Source organism: Otolemur garnettii, unplaced genomic scaffold, assembly GCF_000181295.1.
Source record: "Otolemur garnettii isolate 467f Iridium unplaced genomic scaffold, OtoGar3 scaffold00042, whole genome shotgun sequence".
Lineage (NCBI taxonomy): Eukaryota > Metazoa > Chordata > Mammalia > Primates > Galagidae > Otolemur > Otolemur garnettii.
Window position 1 is genome coordinate 12,234,355 of NW_003852437.1, and position 22,083 is coordinate 12,256,437.

General features: G+C 35.9%; 1 protein-coding gene and 1 pseudogene across 1 annotated transcript in view; both read left to right on the plus strand.

The window, feature by feature from the left end:
• Window positions 1-22,083, plus strand: part of AHI1 (Abelson helper integration site 1) — a 126,728-nt gene that overhangs the window by 88,080 nt on the left and 16,565 nt on the right. Inside the window, exon 20 of the mRNA XM_023513539.1 lies at window positions 7,062-7,182. Within this exon, the coding sequence (XP_023369307.1) occupies window positions 7,062-7,182 (121 nt within the window). The remainder of the gene's footprint in view (window positions 1-7,061; window positions 7,183-22,083) is intronic.
• LOC111725511 lies at window positions 519-656 on the plus strand (annotated as a pseudogene).

Genomic DNA, 22,083 nt, shown 5'->3' on the forward strand with positions numbered 1-22,083 from the left:
TTCAATAAGTGGTGAAGATTGAAACACAATTGGAATGGGAGCCCATAAAGCCAAGACTGCAAGAATAGACAATTCTTTTAAGGAATTTTGCCATTACTGGGGAGCAGAGAAACATGGCCAGGAGCTGGAGGAGAACATTAGGTGGAGTATATGTATTTGCTGATGGAAGTAATTCACCGTGATGTGCTGGAATCAAGTCCTTTAAAAAGTGAGAGGTGATGTAATCCTGATTACTAAGCGATTGACTTTAAAGAGGGGCTTTTTCATCCTTTTACTAGGCAAATAGGTAGAAACTGTAGGTAGATGCTCAGGTAGATTTTATGATAGGAAGATGAGAGAGTTCTCATCTGATTGCTTCTCAGATAAGTGATTGGTATTGGAGTCTTGAATTGTTCTGATTTACAGTAGCCCTAGAATGTCTGCATATGAAGTTATAATTTACAAATTTCCTTGCTGTTTTCTTTGTTTAGGGTTGGGCTGAAGCATATCAGAAATGGCATTGCCTGGGATCTGTTTCCATCGCTTCTCGGCCTTTTGGCTAAGATCAAGTGTAGGATCTGTTTCCATTAAGCTTTGTGTGATCCCTCACAAATGGAATTGATCTGTTTTTCTCATGTTCCTAAACATATTTATTCATATGTGGCATATTACCTAATTGGCTCGTTTTGCCTTAAATTATACTTATAATGTATGAATTATAATTAATTTTGACTTTATTTTTCCAGAATTAGCTTATGAATTACCTCAGAGAGGCATCTCTCTCTCTCTCTCTTCTACCCCCTTTTAAATTTTAATAGTATATGGTATTGCTTCCACCTAATCTTTATATATCTGTCTCTCCACCTTCTTCTCTAGGTTCCTTAAAAACAGGGACTTCATCTTTTATTTTTTGAAATATTAATATCACCTACTAGATATACATATATATGTATAAATATATGTGTGTGTATATGGAGCCAAAATGCAGTTTATTGAATGATATTTAGTAGAAGAATACTATAAAGGAAAAGTAGTAATCTATATTACAGTCTAATCTCTCTTGGGAATATATTATTCACTGAAAACATTTGTTGAGGGTTTTAAAAAATAGAGAATCCTGGGGGCGGCACTTGTGGCTCAAAGGAGTGGGGCGCTGGCCTCATATGCCAGAGGTAACAGGTTCAAACCCAGCCACAGCCTAAAACTGCAAAAAAAAAAAAAAAAAAAAAAAATAGAGAATCCAGAGAAGATAATTTTTTAATCTTCTATTTATTTTAAAAAATTATATTTTTATGATGAAGAAAATTGAAATTGAAATTTGAATAGAATAGTGGTTTTTAGTTATTTGGAAAGGTTTGTAAAAATGTTTTTAAAATAAATTCATGGCATTTCAAAATTGGATAATAGCAAATTAAGTTTTATTATTTCAACAGTATATGGAAGACTGACTGACTGTAGGAGTAGTACGAGCTACAGTGATCTGTGTGGAGCAGAGTGAGCAGTCTAGTTTGAGTCCCAGCTTTCTGGACTGGGCAAATAGCTTCCCCTGAGAAAGTAAATAGTGAAGGAAAGGTTAGTTTGTTCTAAACTTACTGATCAAGAAACAGATTTTAGATTTAAGAAACAGCAGGATTAGAAGGCAACAGAATTAATGAAAACAAATCTTCCTGTCCAGTGTAACCATGTGATGTGAGGGAAGAAGAGAGGGGTTCAGTGAGTCTAGCAAACAGCACTAATGAGGAGAGACTGGACATAGTAGGATAACCAAGAGACGACCCCAGAAACAAAGAGAGGAGAGTGATTGACAATGTTGGAGGTTTAAGTGAATCTGTTGAATCTGATCATTTCAAGTCCAGGGGGACTGTAACTCCAGATTTAGTTTATGGGAGAGACAAGTTTTACTGTAGCTGGTTGAAGAATGAAAAGTTGAGGTATGTGGATAAGCAGTTGTGTGCTGTTTTTCAAGGAGTTTAACTTTTAATGACACTTAAAGAAATAATGGAATCAGAGGGAGAATTTTTGTTTGTTGTTTAGTTTTTTCTAAAGTACAAGTTTCTGTCATTTAAGTGTGTGGGAAAACATCTAATAGAAAATATTAAAGTAGACTTTAGAAGAGCTTTAAGGGCTTGGCGCCTGCGGCTCAAGTGGCTAAGGCGCCAGCCGTGTACACCTAAGGTGGCGGGTTCGAATCCAGCCCGGGCCTGCCAAGCAACAATGATGGCTGCAACCAAAGAATAGCCAGGCGTTGTGGCGGGCGCCTGTGGTCCCAGCTACTTGGGAGGTGGAGGCAGGAGACTCGCTTGAGCCCAGGAGTTGGAGGTTGCTGTGAGCTGCGATGCCACAGCACTCTACCCAGGGGGACAGCTTGAGGCTCTGTCTCAAAAAAAAGAAGAGCTTTAAGTATACCCCCAAAAGCACTGACAGAGGGATGAATCTTGAACCAGGTCTGGGTCAAGGGAAAACTTTCCTTTTGCCCTCTGAAAATCACTGACAAGGGGCACAGTAATAGGAAAAAAGGCATACAAATTTATTTTATATAGTTTTATATGACACAGGAGTCTTAAGAACGAAAATTCCCCCAATATAGGAGAAATTGCTTTTGTGCTGAGGTTCATCAACAGCCATGTAGAAATATGATTGGGCAGAAAGGGTATCTTCTATTAATAGTGTCAAATTAAGTGGAGAAACCCAGCAGGGCCTGTTGTTGTGTGGGTTTTTGTGGCTTCTCTAAGCATGTATTTCTTCCTTCTGAGTATGGAACAGGACCTTCTCTGGAATAGGGGTCTTACAAAATACATTTGAACAAGGTAAGTCAGATGATTTCTTCATGGCCAGTTTTTACACAGATAGGTAGAGGTTGGAGGAGTGGAGGGTGGGAGTTGGAATAACATCGTTAGGTTTTATAACTGGCTCTGGGAAGAGGGATTCTGTGTAGTTTCTGTGGCTTGCTTTGGGGAAGAATGAAACTAAGAGGAGAGCCCGAGGGCAGAGAAAAACGTGGCTTCTGTGGCTACTTCTGAGGCCTTCATTTCAGGATATGTTTTTCTGATTGCCAGTAACAGGGTGTACTTCTTCCTCTGACACTAGAAAAAATTAGATGAGGATACAGGCAAGAAGTAGATTCTTTGATAAATGAATGCAGAGGTTCAAGATCAAATTTTCTCTGTGAAGAAAGTCTGTATAGTATACTAAGAGGTTAGAGGTAAAGGTTTGGAGTGAACGAAGATGCATTGAGATAAATTGCCTTACCCTAATGTATATTGCTGGATGATAGGTTTTAGCCAGGAATGGATCTGAATTTTGAACTTCACAGGGAGGAATCTTTGAGTAACCTTTGAACCACCAGTCTTTAATACCTGTCAGAAGCTAAAAAAATCTTGATTAAATATAACAAAATAAAACTTAATAGTGATTGATTCAAAGTTGAATTCTGGTTTTAGTTAATGTAATAATGAACTGGTTTGGAGGTAGATTCTCCAACATTTTACCACTGTAAAAATTTTGCTTTGACAGAGTATTTCTTCCAAAGCTTTCACTTCTTTGCCCTAGCTTGTAAAGAAAACATAAGGACCTACAGGTCAGATTTCAACTGGTGTTTAGGATACCTTAGGCTGCACATTTCTTAAATGTTACTAACCTAGAAATAATGGGAACATAAGCTATTGTTACTAGAATGTATATTATGAGAATGTAAAATATATCTGATATATCTCACTTTGGCTCAAGTTTTCTGTTTAACTTGTTCTTCAACACCGGGATTTTAATTTTTACAACACAAACATGATTCACAACAAAACATTTTCCTGGGTATTGTTGGTTTCTTTTTTTTAATGCCCCCAGAACTGTCTTCAAATTAAAATGTTATCTGTATTATTGTTCAGATTTACTGGGAAAAATGACAGTTGTCTTGGGGGAGAGGCAAATTTTTCAGGTTTTAACTCTTTTAAAGCAATTGAAATGTCTTCACAGCTTGAGACTTCATAAACAATTCTACTTTAGGTGAATGTAACATACAATTTGAAATCAGCTAAAATTATTAGGCTTATAAGTTTATGTGGAAATGAGTGTTATCGCTCACCCAAAGGCTTTAAATTTTAACTAATCACTGAAAGAGAAATTAATCATAAGCTTGTTTAGTTTTGTGCATTGAGTTCTATGTTTGAGATAGGAGTTTTAGAACACAAAATTTAACCCACTCCCTATAGGCAATTCATATTTGCATATTTTGCATAAAAGCTGCTTATATCCTAACAGAATAAATATTAAGAGTTTTGTGATGAACTTGACAGAAGTTCTAAGTGACTTTTTCTCTTTATTATGAATTAAATTTTTATGCTAATTTTAGTTTTTTCCAATATGGAGGTATTAAACTGACTCTGGCAGACTGTGGTTTTTGCATGAAGCAAGCAGAGAACTGTTGTGAAAAGAGGGTAGATTGACATAGGGTAGACTATCTTAGCCAACCTTTCTGTTGTTGTAAAATTATTAAGCAATTCTTTTCCACAGCATATATTTCAAAAATAGATATTGCTTCACTCTATTTAATGGTTATTATTATTTTTTCTTCCTCTACGTGAAATGGTAAATATGTATAAGTTAACTCTGAAAATTCTTTGTGTTCTAATTTCAGAACAAATCACTATTAATAATTAATGGTTATCCCAAGCTTAGAAATTGAGTTATCTGGATTATTAGGTTGCTACTCATCACTTTCTGGACATGTGAATACTCTCTAAAGAAATGTGTCAAGAAAGGGTAGAAATACAGAGTGGCCATAAAGTTTGTGTATTTAACTTGCACACAAACTTTACGGTAACCCGGTATATATAAAATGCTTAGAAAAAATGTACAATAGTAGATTATAGGTTTTTTAAGTAACATTTTATTTTTAGAAAAATAATAACAATTTTTCTATTGAAGCAGAGGCATTTACTTGTCTTAGTTTTCCTGGTATTCTTTTTTTTAGCACAAATTTCTGAAGAGGATAAAAGACATATCGTCTGTAGGGGTGTGTGTGTATCTCACATTCTCAGCATATACTTGTTTCCACCAGATTTTAAAATGCATTATTTAACATGTAGGGTAAAAATTTTTAAGAACTCAGCAGTAGAACTAAGAAATAATTCTGAAAAGTAAATTAAATAATTAAGTAATCAATGTCTTTTTGTATGTAGTAATTCATTTAAATGTATAGAACTCTAAAAATTGATCACATCATCATGCTACACTAAATATACCTATGTTACCCTTACTTCTTATGATGTTAATAATAACTCATACTTATATGACACTTTATTTGTATAGTACTTTATGGTTTGTCCTTGCTAATATATTCTAAATAATCTATTTTTTTAAATATGCTATTTGGTGCTTCATGGTTATCAGCTTCATAAAGCAACTTATTGGGCTTTCCTGAAACATTCTCATTAAAGCATAGATATTATTTTTATTATCTCCATTTAAAGAAAGAAAATGAAGCTCAAATATATTAAGTCAATTTGTTCTGTTAGGTACTGTATTACTATAAATAATCAACATTAATTCTAGTCAGTATTTAATGGATCCTGATAGGATTTTTAAAGCTGGATAATATTTTAGGACTGATGTATATTTGATTCTTTCTAATTACTTTGAAAAACATTATTATTTTTTATTAGATGTCATCATGTCTAGTATTTTAGAACTGTATTAATATATGATCTCAATTGAGTTTTGTTTTGTTTTTTTACCAAATCTGCTAAAGCTTTTTGCTCTAAGAGACAAACCTAAAGTAAGACTTACAATTTATTCTGTTTGAAAGAAAAAGAAGCATTTGTAAACATGTAAATAATGAGTCAGATAGAGGACTTGTAATCAGAGCTCAATATTATCTTATACAAGATACAGAATATCAAAAAGGAATTTTAAAATACTAGTAACAATAGAAGTCCTCTGTGTGATCTTGATTATGTAAACCAAAAAGCAGGAAAGGAATATTTTTCATATACTAATATTTATATGCCATAAAGTATCATTTATCATTTTGTTAATTCACAAATTATATTTTTGTAGCAAATTAGAAAATCAGACTGTTTTAATTCTTTAAAAAATGTACTTAAAATTAAACTAAAAATTAAGTACATTTTCTTGTACTTAAAAGTGATTTTTAAAAAGATATGATTATTAATAATGAACAAAAGACTATATTTGCCCAAAATTAACTCTAATTTACAACATGAGTTCACTAAAAAATATTTCAAATATTTTTAGTAAACTCTTCTTTATTCTTCTACAAAAACTGTAGTTAAAATGTTGCAATTATTATTATTATTATTTATTTATTTATTTATTTTTTGCAGTTTTTGGCCGGGGCTGGGTTTGAACCCACCACCTCCGGCATATGGAGCTGGCACCCTACTCCTTTGAGCCACAGGCACTGCCCCCCCAAATGTTGCATTTATTATGCATTTTATTTCAATGAGACCATTGTCCTCAGACATCATAATAGGCTTTGTGTGTTTTAGAACATCATATTTATTTACAGAAATTTTGTTTGATTATTATTTTAATGCTGTTTTTAAACAGTGTCTTAAGAATAAGGTATTTGGTGCAATGGAAACTATTTCACATGGCAAGTTAGGTTACAGCTGTGTTATCTCATAAACATGAGTAGTACAGGTGTTTTCTCTGTAGTTTCTGAAAAGGAAGAAAGGAAGTACTTGCTATTTTACTAAAATGTTAGAGAAATGTGAATGTGAAACACCTTCAGCCTTTCTTATTTGAAAACAGTCATTTTTATTTTTTAAATTTCTTTATGTAACTTAAGACTGCTTTGTTTTAAGTTATTACGTTAATGCAATGATGAACTTTTAGTAAGGCTGATTTATTTTCATATACTTATGTTTTCACTACCATTGTGCTCCTTCCTTGATGAAAACTATTCTCTTTTGTAAACTTGACAAACTAAACCCATAAATCATTACAGTTTTTTTTACCTACCAAATATCTCTGTTTATATAGTAAACAGACACTACTCATCCAGTTTTTGCATCAGTAACCCAGGAAATTACACTGTAGTTTCTGATTTGCTTTTCCTATTACAGGTCAACAAAAATCTCTCGTTTACTTCACCATCACCAGCCTCCTCACAACAGGCTAAGTTGAAACAGTCAACCATGCTGACCACTCAAGGAATTTTACGTCAGCGTGACTTCACTGAAACAGGTGAGCCCCTTTCTTACTTTGATTATTCTTTTAAATGTTCAGATGCTATTTTTCTTTAATAATTACCACTTATTTTTCTTGAGAAATAAAGCTCATAGCATTGTAATGGTCAGTTTTCACACTTGATAAATTCTATCCTCACATGTCTTTTTTCCTTAAAATCACCAAAGTTATTTCAAAAATAATTTTGGATTTAGTAACTTTAACAATAGATACCCTGACTTTATGTTTTGTTAAGCAAATAATAATCTAAAAGTAGCAAAACATGTGAGTCTTATCCTGTATGACATTAAATGTGATTCCATTTCTGTGCTGGATAAAGGACCCATTGTCTGGATAATCCCATTTTATAATTCATTTCAAGGAAAACCAAGAAACCAAGATAAAAGACATTTTGGCAGAAACAGGATACCACCTGCAATCATATCACATCGCTTTAAAGTTGGCAAATTAATAAAATATGCAAAGCTAGTGAAAAAAGTCGACATGAGTCATGAATCACTGAGTTGAAATGAACCATACAATTGCTAATTTTTAGGCTAGTACTTTAAATGAATCTGAATAGGTTTTCAAAGGATATCAAAGAAAAAACATCCAAGTGAGAAATGTTTATTTTTGGTATTGAAAGATGACTTTTTCTTTTCATTAGTTGTGTCTTTGGACAGTATTTTTTCTACTTGAATTCTTTTAGAAAGGTGAAAATTACAAAGCAGTAACAAAGATTATAATAAGAAATAATTTGAGCCCCAAATAGTTTACTTGGAAATTTGGGGATGGCTCGGTGCCTATAGCTCAACCGGCTAAGGCGCCAGCCACGTACACCTAAGGTGGCGGGTTCGAATCCCCAGCCCAGACACGCCAAACAACAATGACGGCTGCAACCAAAAAATAGACAGGCGTTGTGGCGGGAGCCTGTGGTCCCAGCTACTTGGGAGGCGGAGGCAGGAGACTCGCTTGAGCCCAGGAGTTGGAGGTTGCTGTGAGCGTGATGCCATGGCATTCTGCCCAGGAGGACAGCTTGAGGCTCTGTCTCAAAAAAAAAAAAAAAAAAAGAAAGAAATTTGGGGATGAGGGTGGTGCCTGTGGCTCAAGGGAATAGGGCGCCAGCCTCATATGCTAGAGGTGGTGGGTTCAAACCCAGCCCCAGCCAAAAACTAAAAAAAAAAGAAAAGAAAAAAGATAAAAGAAATTTGGGGATGAGGGATGGGGTGCAATGGCTCATGGCTGAGGTGGGAGGATCGTTTGAGTTTAGGAGTTCAAGACAAGACTGTACAAGAGTGAGACCCCATTTCTACTAAAAGTGGGAAAAAAATTAAAAAGGAAAGAAAAATTAGCCAGACGTGGTGGCCCATGCCTGTAGTGCCACCTGGGAGGCTGAGGCAGGAAGATCACTTGAGCACAGGAGTTCGAGGTTGCGATGAGCTATAAAGGTACTACTGTACTCTCCTTGGGACAACAGAGTTAGAGACTATCTCAAAATTTAAAGAAAAAAAAAAAAAGAAAGAAAAGAAAAAAGAAAGAAAGAAATTTGGAGACAATATTACTTTTTTACCTGAAAGTATTATTTAGAATTTGCATAGACAAGTTGCTTTACTATTGCTACATAGGTTACATATTATAGTGGGAAAATAGTTGGATTGAAAACTTTTTTTTTTTAAATTTCAGATTGTTATCAGGGTATATATAATTAGGCTACATTGCTTGTGTTTGAAAGGTAAAGTCCGGGATGTGGTTGTGTCCTTCACCCAAGAAGTGTGCCATATACCCATACATTGTATGCATTAGGTGGAACTGACCAAGCCCCCTCTCACCATCCGTCTTCCTGAATTTAACTGAGTTTTTTTCTCATGAGTCTGTAGTTACTAATTTACTAGTTTCAATTTAGTATAGAGTACATGGGATGTTTGTTTTTCCATTGTGATGATACTTTTAGTTAAGAGAATGTTCTCCAAATCCTTCTAATAAGTAAATACAAAAGATACAAAGTCTTCATCTTTTTATGGCTGAATAGTATTCTATATTGTACATATACCACACTTTATTAACCCGTTCATGCATTGATTGGCACTTGGGTTGTCTCCATACCTTTACGATTGAAACCCACAACTCTATGTTCAGTTCTGCCTGCCTTTTATTGTCTACATTATCTGCATACCTTAGATTCTTCATTTGAAAACTGGAAATGATGTTTACATTGTATGTTGTTAAGTTCAAATGACATAGCATATGTGAAAACACCTCATAGGCATAAGGTACTATTTAACACATTTAAATATTAACAGATTTATATTGTAAACGTGATGACTATGTTTAAACTAGCTTTAAAAAATTTTTGAATTCTAATTTCAAATCACTATAATAATTAACAATTACCTCAGCCCTTAGAAATTTTTAATTTTTAGTTTTCCAGATACCTACCAGAAGTTGGAACAATGGTATTGCAATAGCATTATTCCTATGAAGGGTATACATTATGCTGCCCCTGTAGACTTATTCTTTGCACACCCTAAATGGATATTTGGTTTGTCTTCAGATCTTGTCATTTTAGTGGGTAGGAAGGAGAGAACTTCTCTCTCTCTACTATTCCATTTCTGGAGGTCTAAAATTCTTCTGGGAATGAAACTTTTATTCTACATTTCAGGATTAAAGGCTTAAAAGGTAAATGTATGGTTGAGTTAATATAGTTCTTAAAATTCACTTAATTGGTGTCTTATATCTGTCCACTAACAAAGGGTAGATAATAGATGTAAAATTCTTTCATTTCTTGTAAAGAGAAGGAACAGGGTAGATAGGAAGGCCTTTGAAACAGATAAGAATAAAGAGAAATCTGGATATGATAGAGGCAAGTCTCGCAAACTTCACAATTATACATAGGACTGGCTCCATTTCCTTTACCTTCCCATGACCACATAGGCGACACTAGGATACTTATATCATGTCGATCAATCCATGTATATACTATCTCAGAGCATTACCAGTAAGCCCTGTGATACAGGCTAACACTGTTCCACTTGATTTGTTTTGGTTACTAATATGTCTGACTTCATTTTAAGGTATATCCTTTGTCAGGATCTGCTTCTGACACCATTTGTCAGGGCCTGGGACTGGCCAGGTCTTGGGCCTAGCCAGGTCTTGGGCCCAGCTTAGGTAGGTTCTGGACGCGGACCACTAAGTTACCTTGATCAGGAACAGTTTCTCTTAGGTGCTTGAGGGCTATCTACTTTAGCTGGAGAGAGAGTGTGTGTCTTAGAAAGAGGAAAGCAGTCTTCTTAGAACAGATAGATCTTAGTCTTTAGCAGAGCTTGGTAATCTTCAGCAGAGAGACGCTGTGCTGGCGTTCTGCAGGCAGGAGAGGAGACAGAGTCAGAGTAAGCGTGTCAGTGATAGAATGCTCATGTTTTTTGACTGCCTACTCCTCCAGCCTAATATAAGGCTGATCTCGTGCCTCTCAACACCACAGGTGTAGAGACTACCAATTCACCAATGCTATCATCTCGCAAGCTCTGTCATGGTAGAACCAAATCTCTCTCCATGCCCTTTTCACCAAGGTGTTCCATTACAGGTATTTCCTATAACTCTCACTCCTCCTAGCCATAGGCTATACGGCTACTACAATCCTTCCTTAAAAAACAATATTAGGATGCCACTGAATAGAAAAATTATAAAAAAAAAAATACACAGTCCATTGCAAAATGGCCAAATTAATCTTTTTTTTCCTTTACTAAGCCAGTCTTTGTAGAAAAATCCTATACTAAGAAGCAGGTGAACAAGTTTCTAGACCCAACTCCACTTCTAAATGTAGAATCTTGAATAGTTTAATCAAATCAGTTTTCTCTTCCCTACAAGTAAATGAGAGCTTTGGATTTGGTGAGTTTCTGTCTTAAAAATTCTGTGATTCTATTCAATATTCAAATTAGTTTTTAAAGGTGAAAAATAATTAAGTGTTGTTGAAGGTACTAATAATCTATTAGAATCTGAACTATATAACTATAAAAACAAATAATATAGGTAAAGTGTTTAAAAATAAAAACCTATCTGAAATACACAAGTCCACATCTGTTTGGCCTTTGTATAGTATAGGGAAAAGCTTTTTACACAGAGCTGGTAAGTATCATGATGTCCATTAGCACTCATGTGAGGAGACTTAAGAGCAAGGGTTGATTTGCTATCCATTATATATAAGTGGGTTTACAAGTAGAAGGCTAGACTCTGAAGTGGGTTTATGACCTTATTCAGGGTATGTTCTAGGGAATGGAGACTGCTAGAAAGAATTCTGTTTTCTTTGGTTGACATTCCTCAGAGTTTCTAGAACACTACCTTAATTCATTCTACAAAATTATCAACTGGCTACTTTGTTTAAGACTGTCTCCTTAGGACATGGAGCAAACATTACAGTCTCTCCATTCAAGGAGCTTACAGTCTGGTTGGGGTGACAAATGAGTATGCAACAAAACACAAAGTGTCATAAATTCTGAAATTACAGTATAAACAAAGTGCACAGGAATAAAGAGGGTTAGAAGAACTAAGAGTTTTCTGAAACTTTACATGTCCAAACAAAACTCTTGATTCCTTGCCCTCTTAACCTTCCTTCTGCCTCCACTTCCCATACGACCAAGTCTTCCTAATCCCAATATTCCATACCACCATTTACCCAGTTGTTTAGGGAAAAGTAGGAAGTTCCTGATTCTTGCTTTCCCTTCCCTTCCTTCTACCTCTTGCCCATACCATTTTCAGAGTCCAGGTAGTCTCTCTTCCCGAACTGTAAAATCTCATTGCAGTGATTTCTATACCTATTGTAATAGGCTTGAATAAAGTCTTTCTTTTTGTGCTTCAATAAGTATCATTAATTTCTTTTTTCTTTAACAACATTTAGAAGAGAGCTTGACATGACCATGATTTGAGTCTTGGTTTAGCTGGAAATGGGGAGATGGATGTGCTTAGGGAGATCTGTGTCTATAGCAGTAGAATGGTCAGACTGAGAACTTCACATTTTACTCTCCAGATAAAAGAGAGTTATTTAAGGTGTCAGTATGGAAGAGATATGGCAAAATTTGTTTTAAAAATATATAGCTGGTGTTTGAGGGATGAGTTAGAGAGGAGAAAATTTGGACACAACTCTTATGAGATGCTTATTTTAGGAACTGTTTATCAAGCTATTGCTTTACATTCTGAATAACAAAATAATCCTATTTCATCCTATTAAAATTGAAACGTATTATCTTCCCCATATAATTCTTATAAAAATAAAATTATAATGTTAACCTACAAATGAGACATTTATAGGGGCTCTCATCTATAATTTAATCAGAAGTTAAAATTATATATTTATTTTTTGTTTCATATTAAAATGAGAGTACAAACTAGTTTACATTGTTTGCATTTGAGTCACCCTCTGGTGAAGGACTCAACTATGAGTTAGACTTTACCTTACCTAAAATTAAAAAGATTTGAAGCAATGTAATCGTTTTAACAGTAATAAAATCATTCACTGTTATGAAGAGGAAGGAAAGGGAGAGAAATCAGCAGGAAGTGCTTACTACCTTCAGTAGAGTAGTTGTATCATCTTTGCATATTTATGTTTAAAGGACAGCACATTTCATTTTTATGTACTTGATATATCTTTTCACAGCATTGCTCTAAATTTAATTCAGAGTAAATAGATAAGTCAAAGTAAGCAAAATATAGCAGATCATTTTATAGGTACCTTTATTCATGCCATCTTCATATCATTTTTATTAATTTTAAAATTTAATTTTAAACTTTATATCACCATAACTAGTTGGTTTTTAAAAACAATTGATAGCTTCTTTCTTCTCTAAATTTTATTTGTGTTCTTTATTAGGCCCTCTAAACCTGTATTAAGCTCAATAGCCAACTACTATTCGTTTAACACATCCTATATCCTTTGACAGTCAAGACAGTTGACTTTCACAAAATCATAAATCAATAAATCATTTAGATGACTTTGGTTTTGCTTAAGAGACATGTCAAACTAACTCCTGTGCTTCCACGTGTTGAATGATATTTGAAGAACTCTATTTTTTAAATTTATTTTGCATGTCCTTAGGAAGTATTCCCTTGACCAGTTCTTAAAATTGGACGTTATTTTCCTGGTTAATTATTTTTTAATTTTTTAATTTTTATTTTTTTAGAGACAGAGTCTCACTTTATTGCCCTCAGTAGAGTGCTATGGTGTCACAGCTCACAGCAACCTCCAGCGATTGGGTTTAGGCAATTCTCTTTGCCTCAGCCTCCCGAGTAGCTGGGACTACCGGTGCCTGCCACAACGCCTGGCTATTTTTTTGTTGTGGTTTGGCCAGGGCCAGGTTTGAACCTACCACCCTCAATATATGGGGCCTGTGCCCTACTCACTGAGCCGCAGGTGCTGCCCTGGTTAATTATTTTTTTGTTTGTTTTCAGGATTTCAGTATTTCCTAAAGTTTTAAGTTTTTATAAAAAATGCAGAAGTTTTTAGGTAATATAACTGCAATATAAAATAAATACTGGGCCATAACTTCACCCGAGATGGCATGATACATTTATGTATCCAGTGTAGATGGTAGATTACATCTAAACTGGAAACATGATGGATCTTGTATTTCAAAGGAAAAAGCATTTTGGAAAATATAATTAGAATGATTCTCAAAAAACACAGCTGAAGATAAAAGGGGGGGTTCCATTTTAAGGAAGGTAAAATGAGCTTCAGAGAACTTCCTCATTCCATAAGAATTGGCAGAGTTTTCTGTTAGTATTACTTAATGAACTTTAAAATATTAATTAAAAAATATGTTATTGAATTCTGATTTCAAATTTCCAAACTTCCAGGATTTCAACTCAGATGGTGGGACAGGTGAAAAAATTAATTCATTGTCATAGGTGAAGATAACAAATATTTTCTATAGACAAATATTCGTAAATGCATTTTGTGGTACTAAAAAAAATCAAAAATCCTTTTATTATGCCCTTTTTACAAGCAAGAATTTGTTTTCCAAATAGTCACTTTTCTGAAATCAACACATGTGTATTATAGTGAGAAAAGCACTGGATTTGGGGCCAGACAGCCCAAAGAGCTAGGCTTGACCCCTAATGCCGCCATTTCCCAGCTGTTTTCTTAAGTATGTAATTGTCTTTATCTCTCCAGATAAATACCTCTACATTTCTACTTCATAGAATTATCAGGATCAAAAAAATACTTTTAACACTTTGAAACCCATAAAATACTGTGAGAATAAATAACATGAGGTTAGGGGAGGTCCTGTTGGATTTTTTTTCCAGTTTGAAATCATGTTATTTGTACAGTGGCCAAAAGAATGGAAGAAATCTTACTTTAAGACAGTTTTTAAAAAAATGTGTTAAGTGATAATTATGGGAAAAAGAACATGTCACAGAGACAAATAATGGGTATAGAATTTTTAGAAGCATACCAAAAAAGACATTAAAATGAGGCAATTTTAAGAGGAAAGTTGTCAAACAAGCATCTCAAACTTGAATAATCAATCTACTAGAACACTTTTGAAACTTCAGCTTTTCACATAAGCACCAACTTTAATCCATGTTTGACATGTAAAAAGATAACATTGAGAGCTTAAGGTGATTAAAATCAAAGTAGCAGGCCAAAATCTGTAAGGACCAAGGGTTAGGTTGGGGGACAATCCTTTGTTTTACAGGTGATGAAACAGAACAAAACAGAATTCCATTTCTAGCCTCTGTTTCTCTTAGGATTTGACCATCTCTAAAAACATAATCTCAACAGGCATCAAAAACAAATTGAGATAATTTATATAATTTCATTTTGTAATCTATACTTTTTCCTCTATTAATATTTTTCTATATCAGATAGTATCAAAATAGAAGAGTTTTTTTTTTTAAATCAGAAACATTCTGTTAACATTTGTTTATTGACAAATGCAGTGCTATGTAAAGGAACGGACTTCAGGTTAGGAATTAACACTCAGTCATTCAGCAAGTAACTTGATTTTTTTCAACTTCTGAATTGCTTTTAGTAGGCCAAATAATATGCTTCATGCTGACTGTAAGATTAAAGAATTACAGATTTGATAGTTTAAGGATTAAACTTAAAGGATTTGATAGTTTTTTGTTTTTTAAAAGCACACAGTTACAATGTGGTCTTAAAGGATTTGATCGTTTTTCGTTTTTTAAAAGTACACAGTTGCAATGTGATGTGATGAATGCTCTCACATTGGTAAATGCTATCAAATGATTAAAATGGCAAAAAATACTTGTGATTACTGTAAGGGGAAGCCGGACTCAGACTTAGGGAACTGGAATAAGAAAGAATTTTTTTTTTTGAGACAGAGCCTCAAGCTGTTGCCCTGGGTAGAGTGCTGTGGCATCACAGCTCACAGCAACCTCCAACTCCTGGGCTCAAGCGAGTCTCCTGCCTCCGCCTCCCAAGTAGCTGGGACTACAGGCGCTCACCACAAGGCCTGGCTATTTTTTGGTTGTAGCCATCATTGTTGTTTGGCGGGCCCGGGCTGGATTCGAACCCGCCAGCTCAGGTGTATGTGGCTGGCACCTTAGCCATCTGAGCCACAAGAATTTTAAAACTTAATAAAAGACTCCGTGTAACCTGACTTCCAGGTCTCTTCTCCATTCATAAAGAGGGACCCATTGCACTCTCTGAGATGTATTCTCCTTATGGTTTGTATGCTTTGTTCTACAATAAATATACATTGATCATGATTTTAAAAAAGACTTAACGATTTCTAAATCGAATTTTAAAAGAATCAGTCCCCTTTAAAGTAGAGGGAGGGCATAGGGTCTAGGAGTGGGAACGGCTTCTTAAATTTTTTCATATATAAAATGGACTAGACAGTTTCACACCAGAATTCTACCAAACCTTCAAAGAAGAGCTCATACCTAAATTGCAGAACCTATTCTAAAACATGGAGAAGGAAGGAACCACTCTTTCTCCTCATCTCCTTCTGTGAAGCAAATATCACCCTGATATTAAAACCAGGAAAGGATCCAAAAAAAAAAAGAAAGCTACAGATCAGTATCATTAATGAATATCAATGGAAAAATACTCAACAAAATCCTAGCAAATGGAATATATCTACATATTTAAAAAATTGCACATCATGATCAACTGGGCTTTATCCTGGGTATTCAAGGCTGGTTTAACATACACAAATCCGTAAAGGTAATTCACCACAGAAATAGAGCAAGAACAAAGACCATATGATCCCTTCAAGAGATGCAGAAAAAGCATTTGACAAAATTTAGCATCCTTTTCTGATAAGAACACTTAAGAAAATAGGCATAGATGAGACATTTCTTAAACTGATAGAAGCCATCTACAACAAACCCACAGCCAACATCATACTAAATGGAGTAAAACTGGAAGCATTTCCGCTAAAAACTGTAACCAGACAAAGATTTCCACTATCACCACTACTATTCAGTCTTAGCCAATGCAATCAGGCAAAAGAAAGCTATCAGGGGTATCCAGATAGGGAGAGAGGAGGTCAAACTATCATTCTTTGTTGATGATATGCTCTTGTACTTGGAAAACTCCAAGGACTCAACTATGAGACTCCTGGAAGTGACAAAGAAATAGAATAACATCTTAGGATGTAAAATCAGTGTTCACAAATAAGTAGCTTTCATATATGCCAATAAGAATCAAGCTGAGGATCAAATCAAAGATACAATACCCTTCACAATAGTATCAAAGAAAACGAAATACTTTGGAATATATTTAACAAAAGATGTAAAGGATCTTTACAGCGAGAACTAGCATGAGACATTAACAAGTGGAAGAACATGCCATGCTCATGGCTTGGAAGGATTAACATTGATAAAATGTCATACTACCCAAAGTGATCTAAAGATTTCATGTAAACCCCATCAAAGCACCAACTTCATACTTTGAAGAACTTGAAAAAATAGTTCTTCATTTCATACGGAACCAGAAAAAAACCTGAATAGCCAATGGAATTCTAAGAAATAAGCATAAATCTAGACTTCAGGTTATACTACAAGTCTAAAGTGATCAAAACAGCATGGTACTGTCCAGTGTGTACTCAATAGCTCCATGGACACATGGCCTAACCAGATGTTAAGAGAGGACAGTCGGTGAGACACCTACCTTTAAAAACAAGCCTGTTGTAGAGAACAAAGTAAAATAGCATGAAAGTAGAACTGAGAGGGAGGGGGGAAGTTGGCCGACTGGAGCCAGCTTTAAACAGAAGTTCCTGTCCAGAGTGAGAGAAAATGGCCAGAAGGAACCCCAGAAGCTGAAGGTTGGGAGCTGAGAGAAAAGATTAATAACTGTATGTCATCTCTGCTGAAGCAATCTGTGACTCCAAGGAAGCAAATTTCAGCTACAAAACCCATCCCCAAAGAGGACGAGTCCCCTCCCCTGATGCTGCGTGTCCCCTCCCCCGGGAGAGTGGCTTGCTGTGGGATATCTGCAAGCAAGCAGTGAACTGAAGACTTCTAGTCTCACACCGTGGGAGAGAGTGGCTGGAAGCTGGGACTCCTTCTCCAGAGAGATCCTGCTGTGAGCCTGGGTATTCTCTTGCCTGGCATGAAAGTTGAACACATATTTTCCCTGCCATTTTGAACTCCCAGTCTACCCTTCCCCTCCTCTCCTGGCGGTCTAGAAGCCCAATCCCTGCAGAAACCAGAATGCCCATGTTTCTTTGCTAGGACCAGGCATTGCATGGGCCATGGCAGTGCAACTACACTGAAATAGTGAATCCAGTAGCAGTGCAGAAAGGCATAGGGGGAGAGTGTCTGGCCTTGCTCTGCAAAAATGGTGAGTGGAGCCCTCAGGAACCCGGGGAGGAGCAGTGCAACTGGAGCAGAGGGGCGGTCTTTGAGGGAGAAAAACATTTGCTGCTTTGTTAACCTCTGGTTTGGAATAAACTCAGGAGGAACACTCCCCAGTTTCAACTGAGCACCCAAGGTAGTCAAGCTTCAGCTCCCCCTGCCAGCTGGTGGCAAGAGTGTGGCAGCCTGGCAGAGAGGCATTGACTCCCCTTTGACTTTGGCAGGGGCAAATCCCAGGTGCATTTGCTCATTGGAGGGAACTGGGCCACAGCCCCATGGGGTTACCAGTGACTGGGTGTGACAGAGGTGCAAGGTAGGGAAGGAGGCACAAACCCCCCTGGATTAACCCTTTTTCTGGGCCAGCCTTTCTGACTCCATAGAGCACCAGAGCGAGTCACACTTGAGCTGCTAGTGGACCCTGCTGTCTAGTTGATGGAGAGCTTTTGAACTCTCCCACTTGATCTGCATTTGTGCTGACCAGGACCATTGGTTTGGAACTTTTGACCTGGGCTAATCACCCAGGGAACCTTCAAGGTTGTAACCTGGTTGTGTTGTAGTAGGAGGATCTCCTGATTCTCCTCTTCCAGTTGTTGTCTGTGGGGCAGGGTGTCTTAGTTTCTTGTATTTCTCAATTGCTGAGATTTCAGCCCAAAGCCACTGATTCACTAGGATTGGACAGAGACTAGCTGAATACAAGACAGAGCTCCCTACCCCCATCACACCAAGCAGGTCCTCAGAGTCTCAGGCAGTACTGAACAGGGACCTTTGTAAAGCTGTAGGGGAAAAGCCAGTCACCAGTCCCAGCTCTTGAAAAGGGCTGGTTAATTACAACTCCAAGAACCCTCAATCCAGTTTCACCTTACCAGCTTCTCTAGCCAAACAGTGAAAAATAGTCATGGGGTGGAATTAGTGGAAAAACTTGCAACATGAATAATCAGAGTAGATTAACTCCCTGAAGGAACAACAAAGGAAACACAACAGAAGATCCTATTCATAAACAAACGGCTGAGATGTCGGAAACTGAGTTCAGAACTTGGATGGCAAATAAAATTAACAGAACGGAAGTAAAGTTGGAATTAGAAATTCAGGGAGTAATTCAAAAGTTGTCTAAAGATTTCCTTGAATTCAAAGACAAAATCTCCAAAGAATGACACAAGAAATTTCAGCCCTCAAAGATCTGAGAAATACAGTAGAATCCCTCAGTAACAGAATGGAGCAGGCAGAAGAAAGGATCTCTGACATTGAAGACAAATCTTTTTAATGCTCCCGAACACTATAAGAGGCAGAGAAGTGGAGAGCAAAAGTGGATCATTCCCTGAGAGAGTAGTGGGAACACTCTGAAAGAGCAAACATTCGCTTTATAGGAATTCCTGAAGAAGAGGATATTCCGAAAGTCACAGATGCTCTACTCCAAGAAATAATAGAGAACTTCCCAAGCATGGCAAGAGATACCAAAATTTACATAGTAGATAGCAGACAGTTTCAGAACCCCAGCAAGACTCAATCTAAATAAAGCATCTCCTAGACACATTGTAATTAACTTTGCCAAAGTTAATATGAAGGAGAAAATACTGCTCGTCGACCCATGAATAGATTAATAAATTGTGGTATATGTATACTATGGAATATTATGCATCCTTAAAAATGATGGAGACTTTACCTCTTCTATGTTTACATAGGTGGAGCTGGAACATTCTTCTTAGTAAAGTATCTCATGAATGGAAGAAGTATCCAGTATACTCAGTACTATTATGAAACCAATTTATAATCCATACTTTCATATGAGAGATAAAACACAACTATAGACCAGGATGAAGGAGGGAAGAAGATGGGGGTGGGAGGGGAGTGGGGAGGTTGGATGGAGGGAGGGTAAACAGTAGGACCACACCTATGGTATATATTGCAAGGATATGTGTCAAATCTATTAAGTGTAGAATATAAATGTCTTAACACAATAAGTAAGTGTGGTGAAGGCTATGTTAACCAGTTTGATATAAGCATTCCAAATTATATATAAAATCAGCACATTTTACCCCGTAAATGCATTAATGTATGCATGATTTATGTATTTATGACTTAATAAAAAATAAATAAGTAACTTTCTAAGTTTAGTTGTGATAGTATATTGTAGCATTTGCTTAGTGGATTAATTTTAAAAGAGAAATAGTTATGTTGTTAGTGAAAAATAAAAAAGCCAGCTGCTGAAAACCATAAATTATGGGAAATTAAAATATGAGATCTTATTCAATGAATATGAAAACAAACCACATAATTTCATTCTACCCATAGCCAAAGTACAAGCTAGGTGATTTAATTCATAGTTTTAGATATCCTAATGTTTACCTTTTGCGAAGTTTTCCAAAGCTTGATGTATTAACTTCTTAATTTGTCTTTTGAAGATTTATAGAAGTTATTTACATGTAGCATCTTTTTTAAAAGATCAACTGTAAAATTTTTGAGAGTAAAGGTACAATAGAACAGAGCTCTTCTATAGCTTTGAAATGCATGATCTAATTTTAGAAAAGATACTCAGCAAAACTAATGTAACAAGATATGTAAGCTAATTACTTTTTGTTGTATATGTGACAGAAATGTAACCATTGCCATGAGTGAGCTTGACATTCCTAAAAGAATCTCCTATATTTTAATCTTCTCTGTCATTTCTGGCAGTAGCATTACCATTCTATCAGGTGGAAAATTTGGAATTCTTCTTTAACTCCTTTCTTCTAGTCTGTCTCAGAGTCCTCTAATTTCCTTAATCTCTCTTAATTCACTAATCATTTTTTTGCTCTATGATCTCTTTCATGTTCTGTTTGTTCCTTTTGTCTAGTTTTGATGTTTCATGGGTGTCATTGCCTTTTCATAAATCTTTATAAGGTCTATTCCCTTAATTGATTTTTCCACTCAGTTCAGTTTTTTTATGTGTTTATATATCCTGTGTTTTTCTTCCATGTCAGTGGTTTTTCCTTAAATAATTTGGTGATTCTTAGTGTATATTTTTTTAAACGAAGAACCATATAAAAATATGGTTTCCTTCTTCTATTGTGTGAATAGCTCTATAATCTCACTATTCATCTAAGTAGAAAGTCTATTGAGAACCTTATGTGTATGAGTAAGAGAAGTTAAACTGGCAGCTTGTAGTTAAGGTAAACAAGCAAAATGAATAAGTTCACCTGTCATGCTTTCATGCAGATTGCCCAAATGAGAATAGAATAACTAGGATAACATATCTGCTCTAAGAATCCTTAACTTTTTCCAACTGGTTTCCTCAATATTATTTTTAGAGACAAGTCCACTGATTTTTTTTTCTTTGCTCCATAATGCTCAGCAGCCTCCAGTTTCTGTGGGTGTCACAACCTGTTTGGCTGAGGTCTTTTAAATATGAAACTTTAATTATTTATCTTGGGTTTCATTTTGTTTAGGGTGACCAGATGTACCGCTTTTGACGGGACAGTCTTGATTTTTAACAATTTGTCCTGCGTCCCACGGCGTTTTTAAAAAATCCCGATTTGGGGAAAGAATGCACAAATGGTCGGGAGAACAATAAGGGAATATATGGTTTTCAGCTGCCATGTGGCTATTTTGCCAGGATATGAGTTTTATATTATTTTTGTTAATTTTATAATGTTAAACTGTAATAATAACAAATAATTGTTGAGAAGTGATTATCAAGAACTGCTTATCAAAGTTTGCATTGTTGTCAGGCCCCGCCCCTGCGCCGCCCTTCGTCAATGGTGTCCTGCTTCACCAATGTTAAAATCTGGTCACCTTAATTTTGTTATTCCTCTCATCAAATATGCTGATTCTATGTTCTGTTCTATTCCTACTCTATTCTGATTCCATATATACTGAACACTCTAATGTCTGCAGACAGATATTTCTAATCATGTTTCATCTTCTTTAAATTTGTTGAAATCTCTAATATATTCTTTTAAAGCTCACTCTCAGCTTGGCGCCTGTGGCTCAAGCGGCTAAGGCTCCAGCCACATACACCTAAGGTGGCGGGTTCGAATCCCCAGCCTGGCCCGCCAAACAACAATGATAGCTGCAACCAAAAAATGGCCAGGTGTTGTGGCGGGCGCCTGTAGTCCCAGCTACATAGGA